At 38.8% G+C, this 13,828-nt stretch overlaps 2 protein-coding genes across 8 annotated transcripts in view; both read left to right on the top strand.

Annotated features, from left to right (window-relative positions):
• The window catches only part of lepr (leptin receptor), an 847,758-nt gene that overhangs the window by 207,916 nt on the left and 626,014 nt on the right, over positions 1-13,828 (top strand). The gene's annotated exons all lie outside the window — the stretch shown is intronic.
• pde4ba (phosphodiesterase 4B, cAMP-specific a) overlaps positions 1-13,828 on the top strand; it is a 338,467-nt gene that overhangs the window by 115,693 nt on the left and 208,946 nt on the right. For all 7 annotated transcript variants that reach the window (XM_087257474.1, XM_087257475.1, XM_087257477.1 and 4 more), the window contains one exon: positions 10,457-10,695. In XM_087257474.1, coding sequence (XP_087113600.1) covers positions 10,457-10,695 — 239 coding nt within the window. The remainder of the gene's footprint in view (positions 1-10,456; positions 10,696-13,828) is intronic.

Here is a 13,828-nt window from a genome sequence, read left to right as displayed (position 1 = left end):
TTTGGATCGGTCAAATGCAGATTATGTTGTCCTTTTCCAGACATCATGAGCTCATAGAGGACATCTTAATTTTGCAATGTGTCTTCATATTTGGCCTTAACAGCAGGGAAATCTGAACACTGTGTATGCATCTAAAGGACAGTAATAATTTCCTCATAAATGAAGTTTGCTGCAGTTTCTGATCAGGACTGTGAGAAACTTATTTTAGGCTAAAAATACACACAAAAGCATCATAAAAGTCTTGTAGAAGACTTTAGAAGCTGTGCAATATCTTTTATGTAAGAAGCAAACATAGATCGCTGGGTTATTTCTGGATAATAACTGAAAATATATTTTAGGGAGCTGCTAATGTGGGCCCTGGTAATGATTTCACTTTCAGTTGCCATTTTAGCATAAAACGAAAACATCTGCAAAGGTGTGACACTCAAAGTTCAGAGAAAAGAGGGAAAGTTTTGTTCAGATTTCAGGTCAAACAGTTGTAAGATCTACAACAAGCTTCTTTTTGGGTTTGTGACATCACCAACAGTAAATATAAAAAGCCCAGCCCCATACTTTATGTGACGTTTTATTCAATGTATACAAGGTGGACAGCCAATCAGAGCCAGCAAAGTGTTATTGGGATGACTAAACAGAAGGTATAAAATAAAGGTACAATCTGTTAAAAAATATACAATTGAAATAAGCATGATCATGTTGATGTGCACCCCGTAAACGCAATTAAAGCCTTAGAAATAATTGATTGTGCACCCCTTTAACCAGATCAACTTGAATCATTCACATTTATGAATAAATCATAAATAATCAATCAAATTGATCTGGGCTAACTGATTCAGTGGAATGACTGAAAAGAAAGAGTAATTTACAATATGAGTATATACACAATATATATGTGTATTTACTTAAAGCAACGGTGTGTAACTTTTATTTCAATTCTTCATAAGCCCATTTTAGTCAGATAATTCCTGCTTTCAAATCCACTGAAATGGCAGGTGAACGTCAAATCAAGCAGATCTGTGCTGTGTCTGAAGAAAAGGTGGACACTCAGCTTTCTAAAGATAAAAAAAACAAAACTTAAAAATAGGTTGAAACTGAGCTCCATATAAAAACTAAATTGTCTTTTTATTTGTTTAACTGCTATAATATTATATTTATTTTTTTATAAACAGCTTTTTGGTTTTGAGTATAAAGAAGGATTTTTTTTATTTGCTGCTAAGCAGAAACCCCGGAAGTATAGCTCTATAACTGTTTAAAGTAAAAGAAAAAAACAGGATCATACTTTTATGATGTTAGTTTTAATACATAAAAAAATGAAATCAGAAAAATCCTCTATCTTTTTTTTTTTTTTTTTTTTGCTGTATCGAAAACGTACCAAACCGTGGCACCACTGTATCGTATTAAACCTAACCGTGATTTTTGTGAATCGTTACACCCCTAATATATATATATGTGTATATATATATATATATGTGTATATATATATATATGTATATATATATATATATATATATATATATATATATATATATATATATATATATATATATATGTATATATATATATATATATATATATATATATATATATATATATATATATATATGTATATATATATATATATATATATATGTATATATATATATATATATATATGTATATATATATATATATATATATATATATATATGTATATATATATATATATATATATATATATATATATATATATATATATATATATATATATATATATATATATATGTATATATATATATATATATATGTATATATATATATATGTATATATATATATATATGTATATGTATATATATATATATATATATATATATATATATATATATATATATATGTATATATATATATATATATATATATATATATATATATATATATATATATATATATATATATATATATATATATATATAATTCTGTTTAACGGAGGGAACATTTTATTCAACACATTTCTAATCATAATAATTTTAAATGACTTATTTCTAGTAACTGATTTATTTTATCTTTGTCATGATGACAGCAAATAATATTTTACTAGAAATTTTTTAAGATAGCCTACTAGTTTACAGCTTAAAGTGACATTTAAAGGTTTAACTAGATAATGGTTTGTTCTGTATACTATCAAAAAATATAGCTTAAAGGTGCTAATCATTTTGACCTTAAAATGTTTTTTTAAATTTTTTTATTAAAAACTTTTATTCTTGCTGAAATACAACAAATTATCCAGAAGAAAAAATATTATCAGACATACTGTGAAAATGTCCTTGCTTTGTCAATCGTCATTTGAGAAATATTTAGAAAAGAACAGAAATTCAAAAGGGGGCTAATAATTCTGACTTCAACTGTATATATAAATTATAATGCTTTTATGTTGTTTCCAAATTCCATTTTACGCTTGGACGTCTCTGTAACATCTGTCTTTAACAGTCACCTCTAGCCAGGACACGTGTTGTCATGTTGAAGGATTGGAGACCAGACACAGAATAAATATCATCACACATGTGCTCAGAAAGTCGAACTTTTCAGCAGTGTCCCTGTCAGAGTATTTTGAAATACTGAAATGAACTCTGAGACTCGCAGCACGAGTCCTCCACCCGGGATGTGATGTGAGGGATAGCAAATTGTTTCTAGCATTCAAAGTGAGTATTGCAGTTAAGCTGCTGAGCGAAGCTGTTGAAGGAACTACTTTAGAATGTGTTTTTAAGGCCTTGAAGTAAAACAAAAATGAAAGGAAAAGCAAAAAATTGCATGTGGAGGTGTGAATTGAAAGTCTTACACAGACGTTTCAGTATAGCCACGTATAGAGATGTGATCTGCAGTAATGCATTTTCTATTAGGTTATGGCATCATTTGGCCTCCACCTTCTCCTTGAATTGACTCTGCTATGAATTTGAAAGCTGTAGGATGGTTTCTGCTCTTATATCTAGAGTATATCTGCAGCCTGGACTGCTTATTCTGTCCACAATGTTCTTCTTTATAACATAGAGGGATCTTCAGGAGTGCAGATCTGACAGGAGTGCAGAAACACTTGTCTTCTTTTTGCAGCTGCACTGATGGTAGTCCACTGATAGTGAGTTCTTTTTTTTTTTTTTGCTTTTCAGCCAGTGTTGGTCCGCTATCAAACATCTTTAGCTGCCCACATATCTTCCCATCATGCACGCTACCACAGTGCTTGACTGCAAAGCACACTACAGCACTGTTGTTTCGTGCATAGCCTTGCGCAAAGCTATATTAAAATTGTATAATAGAAATTAATCAATGCATGGACACTATGCATAAATACAAAGATGCATAAATAAATCTACAAAATAAACAGATTTTTTAAACCTCAAAAAAAAAAAAAAAAGCTAAACTATACATTAATTAAGTCATTATGGGTTGATAGCACAGAATGTTACACTCTGCACCTTTTTACCAGTTCATTTTCAAAGTTTTATAGTCATTTGTGACTACATAATTAGAAGGTCATTATAAGTTTTGATGTTTTATCCTATAATTATATTAGATTTTATTATATTTGGTATGATATTAATATTATTATTATTATTTTCATTTAAACCTAACCAATTAGTTACATTTAAATAATACTCTGCAATGACAATATATCATAATAATTGTTTATTCATGTATGCAAGGTCTACAACATGCAAATAACTCGAGACATTTAATTTATTTATAATAACAATAATAAAAATAATAATAAAAATAATCTAACGCTCATTTGTTTTTTTTTTGGCTTTGTTCCTTTTATTAATCAGGTGTTGCCACAGTGGAATGAACCACCAACTCATCCAGCATGTGTTTTATGCAGCAGATGCCCTTCCAGTCACAACCCAACACTGGGAAACACCCATACAATTTGCATTCACACACATACACTACAGCCAATTTTAGCTTATTCGATTCACCTATAGCGAATGTCTTTGGACTATGGGAGAAACCGGAGCACCCGGAGGAAACCCATGCCTAGGGAAAACAAGTAAACTCTACAAAGAAATGCCAACTGACCCAGTCGGTGCTTGAACCAGCAACCTTCTTGCTGAGGCGACATTTCCACCCACTACGCCCCAAATAATCTGACAAAAATGATAATATTTATGCTTGTACTTCTGCGCTTTCAAGTGTTAAAAACTATAGAGTTTTTCTTTTGCGGAATCTTTTATACACAGGGGAATTTTTCTCTTTTGTTAACATCAGATTTTCAGACGAATTTCATTACAAATGTTTTTTTTTCTTAAATTGCAATCTGTTTTATGTGTTAATATGAAAAGAGTTTAAATGACATGTTTATGAAACTTCACGTTTGCTCGGGTACACTACAGTCTTGTGTACTGTACCAACACATTTTTTTACTGCATTTGTTTCAGATTGATTGATAATTTTAGGCCCTGTGTGTGTGGTGAAAAAAGAGGATGCTTTTCATTTAACCTCAGTGAAGGATTTGTCAGACTGATTGAGCCATGTGTACATTCGTTTTTGTGTGCACCTTGTGTGGAAGAGTAAATTGAAAGAAGCTTTTGCTTGCCATGATTTTGCAGTACAGCAGAACACAGCGGTAATAGAAAATTTATTAGAGCAGCATGCAGCATATATCAGTCAGTGCAGAGTGTTTCTCATATCTCAGTCTAGTGCTGGAGCTTTCTGTCTTTTCTTTTACCTTGCAAGACGTATAATGGAAATGTCACGCTAAGATTTTGCCTCTTTGATAACCAGTACTGTAATGTTTACTTGTTCCCATACAAATCGCATATTAGCACCAGTGGTGTAAAGTAACAAATTACAAACACTCGAATTACTGTGATTGAGTAGGTTTTCACATGAATTGTAACTTACTAAGTAGTTTTAAAAATGTGTACATCCTGAGTACATTTTAGTGCAGTAAACTTTTAAAGGACAGCATTTATATATATATATATATTGTCACGGGGAGAAGAATCACACAACAAGTGAGAGCTCATATAAGTGCCCCGGAGGGTGGTTTATTTACAAAAGGTTCTTCCAGTGGTGAATTTAGGTTGGTGGCTTGTGTGCTCTTTGTGCTCCTTTCCCAGTGTGACAGTGGATTATTGAAGTGCCTCTGTGGTTCCGGCAGGTTCTCAGCTGCTGTCTGGGAAAATAGAGAGAGAGCGAGTTAGTGCTTGTTCTCCTGGAGAGACTTCTCCCCGTTCTGCTGTGTTGCTGCAGTTTAAATGCAAGCCGGCTGATGGGCTGGAGCTGGGGCCGATCAGTCTGAGTTGAGGGCTTGCAGGTGTTTCTCCTTAGTTTCCTGGGCGTCGCTGATGATCCTTTGGGACGCTCGTCACATTCCCCCCCCCTAAGCGTCGTCCTGGTCCGAGGGGTGATGTGAGCCAGTAGGGGTAATTTAGGGGTTGGGAGGGGAATGACCCCTGACAGACCTGCAAAAGCTGCCCAGACCCGAGAGAGGCCATCTGCATTGGCGTTAGCGGCTCCAGCCCGATGACGTACCACAAAATGGAAGTCCTGGAGAGCGAGGAACCACCGAGTCACCCTGGCATTAGTATCTTTGGCCCGGGCCATCCATTGTAGGGGAGCGTGGTCAGTGACAAGGGTAAAGTTGCGGCCCAGGAGGTAATATCGCAGCTCCAGAACTGCCCATTTTATGGCCAGAGCTTCTTTCTCCACTGTTGCGTAGTTCTTCTCGGCTGGGAGCAGCTTCCTGCTAATATACAAGATTGGGTGTTCCTCACCTTCCTGTATCTGGGACAGGACTGCTCCTAGTCCTGTGTCCGAAGCATCAGTTTGCAGCAGGAAGGGGCAGGCGAAGTCCGGGGCCCGAAGAACTGGCTCAGATGTCAGTGCCATTTTTACTTTGTGTAGTGCCTCTTCTGCAGCAGTCGTCCAACAGATCTTCTCAGGCTGCCCCTTCCTGGTCAGGTCTGTAAGGGGGGCGGCTAGAGAGGCAAAGTTAGGTATGAAGCATCGATAATATCCCGCCAACCCCAAAAAGGCTCGTACCTGGGTTTTTGTTTCCGGCTTTGGTGCATTACGAATTGCTTCCACCTTCTTTTCTTGGGGCTGGATTAGCCCTCGTCCCACCCGAAAACCCAGATATTTGGCTTCATGGAGCGCAAGGTGGCATTTGCGGGGGTTGGCGGTGAGTCCAGCCCTTCTGAGTTCCGACAGCACTCTCCGCAGGCGATCTAGATGGTCTTCCCATGTCTCAGAATGAATGACAACATCATCTAGGTATGCGGCAGCGTAGGCTTGGTGAGGGCGAAGGACAATATCCATGAGCCGCTGGAAGGTGGCGGGAGCTCCATGCAGGCCGAAGGGAAGGGTCCGGTATTGCCAGTGGCCACTAGGGGTAGAGAAGGCGGTCTTGGCTTTGGCTTCCTCAGATAGGGGTACTTGCCAATAACCTTTGGTTAGGTCCAGGGTTGAGATGTACCGGGCCCTTCCCAGGCGATCCAGCAGCTCATCCACCCGAGGCATGGGATATCCGTCAAACTCTGAGATCTCATTGAGCCTTCGGAAGTCATTGCAGAAGCGGAGAGTGCCGTCAGACTTTGGTACCATTACGATTGGGCTGGACCATGGACTGCGTGACGGCTCAATCACCCCTAACTTCAGCATTTGTTCTACTTCCTCTTCAATAGCCTGCCGACGAGCTTCAGGGACCACAGGGAGTGTGGATATCATGCTTGATAATGTTCGTCCAACCCGGGAGTACTGAGAACACATCAGAGAACTGACTGACCAGGTGATGGAGCTCTCCCTTTTGGATAGCCGAGAGGTGAGGGTTGACATCTACAACCACGGGATCGGAGGTGGCGAGGGCTGCGAGTTGGTCCCTGGTACCCACCCATTTTTTTAGAAGATTGATGTGATACAGTTGGTCAGCTCTTCTTTTTCCAGGTTGCCTCACCCGATATGTGACTGGCCCAATTTTTTCCAGAATGGTGAAGGGGCCTTGCCAGGTGGCAAGAAACTTGCAGGCAGCATTCGGGATCAGGACCATCACTCGATCTCCGGGCTGGAACTCCCGTGGTTGGGCTGCCCGGTCATAGTGGCGCTGTTGGGCTTGTTGGGCTTTTACCAGATGCTCCCGGACTAACGGCATGACCCGGTCGATCTTCTCCCTCATCTGTCTCACATGCTCAACTATGGACTGATGGGCTGCCGGCTGCTGCTCCCAGGCTTCCTTAGCCACATCTAGAAGGCCCCGGGGCTGACGGCCAAAAAGGAGTTCGAAGGGGGTGAAGCCAGTTGAGGACTGGGGCACTTCTCGTATGCCGAAGAGGACATAGGGCAGCATGAGATCCCAGTCACGTTTGTCTTCAGCCACTACTTTCCTTAGCATTTGTTTTAGCGTTTGGTTGAATCGTTCGACCAACCCATCTGTCTGTGGGTGGTACACTGTGGTCCTTAACTGCTTCACCTTCAGTAGTCGGCAGAGGTCAGCCATTAACCGAGACATAAAGGGGGTACCCTGGTCAGTCAATATCTCTGCTGGGATACCGACCCGGCTTGACAGGAGGAAGAGCTCCTGGGCAATGGCTTTAGAAGTGGCTTTCCTGAGGGGGATTGCTTCTGGATACCGGGTGGCATAATCAACGATCACCAGAATATGCTCATGTCCCCGGGCCGACTTTGGCAACGGCCCAACCAGGTCCATCCCGATTCGCTCAAAGGGCACCTCAATGATGGGTAATGGGATCAGCGGGCTAGGGGGAGGCTTTCTGGGCGAGGTCACCTGGCAGGTGGGGCAGGCTTGACAGAATCGTTTTATATCAGCTTCCAGACCCGGCCAGTGGAAGCGATCCCGGATCCGCTGTGTGGTGTTCTCAACTCCAAGGTGACCGGCCATCGGGTGGGAGTGAGCCAGGTCCATCACAGTTTCTGTCTTGGCACGGGGCACCACAAGTAGCTGTTTCACCTCCCCCCTTCGCTGTGCGACGCAGTACAACAGGCCATTTTGAACTACAAAGTGCGGGAGAGGATGGGGTGATGGTTGAGTGTCTTGGCCCTCAATGACACGCACCTGGGTCCAACAATGTTTCAGCCGGTCATCATCCCGTTGTTCCTTAGCAAAGGAGCCCCCTCCCGTTACCTGCTGGAACACATCATAGAACAGATTAGAAGATTGGGGAGGGGGCTTACCGTCTCTCCCGCTGTCTGTGGCTACCAGTGCAGGCCGCTGATGAGGTCCTCGGCTGGCTCTCCATCTTCGGCGGCTTACTTGAAGGCTGGCAGGCTGCATTGTGGTCGCAAGCAGGCGGTCAAACCCCGGCCAGTCTCTTCCGATAAGGGCTGGGACCGGGAGGTCCTCCTCAAGTCCCACCTCAATAGACCAAGCCCCCGGGGCTGCAGAGATTGTCACCCGTCGAGCCGGAACTTGTCGGGTGTCCCCATGGACACAGGTGATGGGAAGGAATGTTTTTGTGTTTCTACGTGGGGGTAGGAGATGAGATTGAGCCAGACTTACTGCACTGCCTGAGTCAAGAAGGGCCCGAAGCGGTTTTCCATTGACCTTGATGTCGGCCTCAGGAGCTCCATATGGTGGGTCACTGTGAACAATACAGCCTGCCAACCATCCTCGCCCAGGCTGCGGGGGATCCGCAGATGGCATAGGCTCATCTCGTGGAGAGGGTGCTGCTGGCCTGTTGACTGGTCGTGAGGGACCCTCTGGTGTGCGTCGCTCCTGGACCACCCTCCGGGGGAACGGCACCATCCGCTCCCCTCCATCACGTTGTTGGGTTGCATCCGCCAATTCGATGGCCTCCACCAGGTCCAGTGAGGTTACGGGGTTCCTCATACCGACCGCCCGTCGGTGTGAGCGAGGGAGAGCTCGAAGCACGCGATCCACGATCACACGTTCCGCTACCTGTTCCGCTGTGGGACTGCCTTCCAACAACCAGTGGTGTGCCAATCGTGTGAGTTCTGCTATCTGGGCACGGGCTGGTGCTCGGGGTTTATACTCCCATTCAAAGAAACCCTGGGCTGCACAGATTGAGGACAATCCCAACCGGCTCAGGATTTCTCTCTTTACATCTGAATACCTCTCTGCTGAGGCCGTAGGGAGAGAGAAGTAAGCACGTTGGGCCTCGCCGGTTAACAGGGGGGCCAACACCTGAGCCCAGTCCTCGGGTGGCCATCCTTCACGATGGGCTGTGTTTTCAAACATTTGCAGAAAAGCTTCCACGTAATCGTAAGGAGTGAGCTTTGGCAGTATTTTTGTGGCCTGGGCACGGGGGTCTGGTAGCGGAATGCTTTGGGCGGCAGCGGCATGGAAGGCAGCGAGTTCCTGCTCAGTATTGCCCTGGCGTGTGGCAAGGTGCTCCACAATTTGTTGTTGGCGGATGCTAACCTCAGTGAGCCGTTGGAGAATCTCTTCCATACTGGGAGGGGACCGGGGGCCATTCACCTGAAGATTATAGAGAAAAGCAACCAAAATAAATAAATATAATTCTAAATAAATAACTAAATAAATTGTAGGAGCCACACTAATGAATCACCAAAACTGGAAAAACAAAAAAAAAATTTTTATTATTTTTTTTTATTATTTTTTTTTTTATAAATACTCCTAATAATAATTATGGTGTGGGGTAGGAGATCGCTTATCTGTGATTCTTCTCTGTAATTGCCCGCATTCTCCACCAGATGTCACGGGGAGAAGAATCACACAACAAGTGAGAGCTCATATAAGTGCCCCGGAGGGTGGTTTATTTACAAAAGGTTCTTCCAGTGGTGAATTTAGGTTGGTGGCTTGTGTGCTCTTTGTGCTCCTTTCCCAGTGTGACAGTGGATTATTGAAGTGCCTCTGTGGTTCCGGCAGGTTCTCAGCTGCTGTCTGGGAAAATAGAGAGAGAGCGAGTTAGTGCTTGTTCTCCTGGAGAGACTTCTCCCCGTTCTGCTGTGTTGCTGCAGTTTAAATGCAAGCCGGCTGATGGGCTGCAGCTGGGGCCGATCAGTCTGAGTTGAGGGCTTGCAGGTGTTTCTCCTTAGTTTCCTGGGCGACGCTGATGATCCTTTGGGACGCTCGTCACAATATATATATATATATATATATATATATATATATATATATAAATGCTGTCCTTTAAAAGTACCAATACTGCACTAAAATGTACTCAGGATTTGATATGATATTATTATTATTATTATTATTTTCATTTTAACCTAACCAATTAGTTATGTATATAAGTATATATACATTTTTAATAACATGTGCCTTATATAAATATAATGCACCCTCAAATAAATCAAATATTAAAATGTTTAAATACTGAATGAATGTATGTCTAAAACCAAATATTTTAAATACTTGTTCCATTTTGTTGTGTTTCTCTGCTTTTTGTAGTATTGGCGCCCTCTAGTGTGTACTAACATTAATGCCTCCCTTTTTTAAATAAAAAGAATGGTACTGTATATTTACTATCATTTTCCTCTTTGTGTCCTTAGGATAGTAAAGAGCCACCGGACAGCAGACTGAGTGAGTCTTTCACCTCTTCAGGTTGTACACTGGGGGTGGACCTGCGGCGACGACGGCGGCGGTTTTCTGGTAACTTACAGTTGCCTCCTTTATCATGGAGGCAGATGGAGAGGTCACGCAGTCCAGATGACGAATTCATGGCAAGACCAACTACCCTGCCCTTCATCACACCCCCGCGCATCGATATCACGCCTGTGGACACCGAGTGGTAAGTCTCTTTTAGTCTGATTGCAAATCTGATTTTACTTTAAAACTATGAGTAGTGTGTGAAATGTTTGACGATAAGGAATTATTTCTGTTCTCTGAAGTTTAAATATTTTTGTGTTTGAGCTGAAATGTTTGGTGGACTTGTTAAAAAAAAAATCATTAAACTTTGAAATCAGTCACACTTTACAATAAGGTTCCATTAGTTCATGAATGTTCTAACATGAACTAATTATGATCAATACTTGTACAGCATTAACATTTACTTATGCATTAATAACATTCAAGCTCATGCTTGTTAACATTAGATAATTCACTGCAAGTTAGCATGAACAACTGTATTATTAGTAGCTAACATTAACTAACATGAGCACATACTGTAATAAATGTTTTGTACATTGTTTTACATGTTTGTAGGTACAACAACAAAAATGAACTAATACTGCTATTTACTCTAAAGGGGTATTTTAAAAATTAGTTTGTAGAATATTTTAGCTATTTTAATATTATGCAGGGTTATATAGAATATTTGCATTACTGTTAAAAAATTTGTGGAATTTGGGGGTTTGTATGTTTCGGAGAGAAGTCTCTTAATCCCAACATTGTTGCATTTATTTTTTTTTAAACAATACTGTAGGACAAAAAAAATAAATAAATACAACATTAGTTAGTCTATCTATATATCTATCTATCTATCTATCTATCTATCTATCTATCTATCTATCTATCTATCTATCTATCTATCTATCTATCTATCTATCTATCTATCTATCTATCTATCTATCTATCTATCTATCTATCTATCTATCTATCTATCTATCTATCTATTCAACTATTTATTTATTTATTAAAGTTAGTTAGTTAGTTAGTTAGTCACATTTTTATAGCAAAGCTAAATTTTACTCCAGACTTAGTTCTCACAAGACCTCACAAGAAATGTTCATTATAATATTCTTATTTTGTGCTCAAAAGGTTTATTTTTATCATTGTTGAAAACAGTTCCTCTGCTTAATATATTTTGGAGACTGATAGATTTAGCTTTTTTAGATTTTCGCAAAAGCATTTATTTGAAATGAAAATATTTTGTATAACTGTAAATGTCATAATTCTGACTTTTGATCAATTCAATGCATTTTTTCAGATTAAGTGTATCTATTTTGTTGGTTAAAAATAAATGTAATTAAATAAAATAAAAATAACAATAAAAATTTTTAATAAAAAAATGTAATAGACTTATATACAGTAAACTTTATATAAGCTTTTTAATAGATCATGCAGGGTGCCCTGTCTAAATACATATACATACATAATATAATATTTGTTTATGTATGTATGTTCAATACATGCATACATGGATATGTACTTGCATTAGCAACATTGCGTCTTCATTGTCCTTTGTTCAAGTTTATGGGTAAAGTGTTTCTGTTGGCTCATTTTTGATCTTGTGGTTTGGCTGTCTTTATTTTTCTTTATGGTTTGGAAGTAATGTTAACCTTTTAAAATGACCTGGAAAGAAAGTAATATCGAACATTTTGAGTATGTGGAAATTTTTTTTGTGTTAATTTAAATGTATGATGCCATTGCTAATAATGATTTTGAATATGCATCGTGGAGAATGTACATGTCTCTGACAAGAAAGAAGCATTATTATAAGATCTGGTAGATGTTAAGCTTCATTTGAACAGGGATTGTTTGGTTTCTCAGTTTCATTTTGCAAAGTGACGCAGTCTTTCAGTTTTACTCTATAATTTTTATCCTGTCATTTATTGTTATAATCAGTGTAGTTTACTTCTCTGTTGATGATTAAGACATACCATAGAAATGTAATGCATTAAAATATATTTACAGGGCAGAAATAAACACTGTTGATGAAGCAAATGTTTGAGAAAGTAACTTAAAGAAAATATTATTATGTAGGTTCATAAACAGCTAAAAAAAGCCCTATATCCTATACCCAAAGAAAAAAGTTTTTATTTTATTTATTTTTTTTTTTTGTGATTTCCTACGTCCTTTAAGTTGAAAAAAATCTACAATTTAGAGTTTTTACATTTTGTTGTTATTCTTAATTTTACAGCATGTTCACTGTAGTGGACCACAGGACCATTTTAGTTAGACAAGACTGCCACTCAGACAATAAAACTTTACAGGATATGGCTGTAAAGGGATAATAATCCAATATTAATTTAACAAAAACAAAACAAAAAACATTTTTTTCCTTTTGTATTGACATTCCTGAAACAGTTAAGTCTAAAAGAGAGCCAAAAAAAAAAGTGATGTTAATCCAAAACAAATTTAACATAAAAGCAATTTAAAACTGATTGTCATTCTGTAATTGTCTCTAATTGTCTGATTGTCAGACTCTTAATCAAAGTCTCCTTCAACTATTTTATAAAGAATCCTCTCTGCTTCAGTTCTGCCCCCTACAACATACAGTCATTAATTACATTAAGATGGTCCTGGTGTCCATAGTGGACATTTAAAAAAGGATGATATTTTGAAACACAAGCAAGTTAACAGCTTTGAAAGCTAAATGTATTATTCCTGACACTTGAATAAACAAATATTTAATAATAATAGCACAAAAAAATTAAAAATAATAATTGAAAAGCTACATTTTACATGGCTCTCTCCTTCCCATAAAATGTCCTTTTTTGTATGTTGGCCATTTTGGATGCAGTGTAAGAAGTGGTTCCTAGCATGCCAGCCAATCAAACGACATATCACTAGAAAGCCCAGGATGTCCTCTGAACAGTACAACAGGACTTGACAGAGTAGCTCAAACAATTTAAAGATAATTCATGAAAACACAATGTCCACTACAGAGGACACAAGTCAATGGGCGAGGTCTCAGACGGATATACTGTAGTAATGCAAATTTTTTTTTGAATTAAAAACCATAATATTAACAGACAATTCAAAACTATTTTAATATATAATATGCAGTATGAATAATTATAATCCATATAATACAAATAAATTATAAAAACTCAAGTGTTTTTTTACTCCAAATTAAATCATGTAACACAAAGTATTTTTGAGCAAATAAGATGCATTTAGACTGCGAGTTTCATATTGCATTAGATATACAGTATGTCTCATGGTTCTCGCAGCTGATTGGTCCAGTTTGGGTTTGTGAT

The sequence above is a fragment of the Danio rerio genome, chromosome 6 (genome assembly GCF_052040795.2).
Source record: "Danio rerio strain M-AB ecotype USA chromosome 6, GRCz13ab, whole genome shotgun sequence".
Classification (NCBI taxonomy): domain Eukaryota; kingdom Metazoa; phylum Chordata; class Actinopteri; order Cypriniformes; family Danionidae; genus Danio; species Danio rerio.
This window is presented reverse-complemented; position numbering and strand designations above follow the sequence as displayed.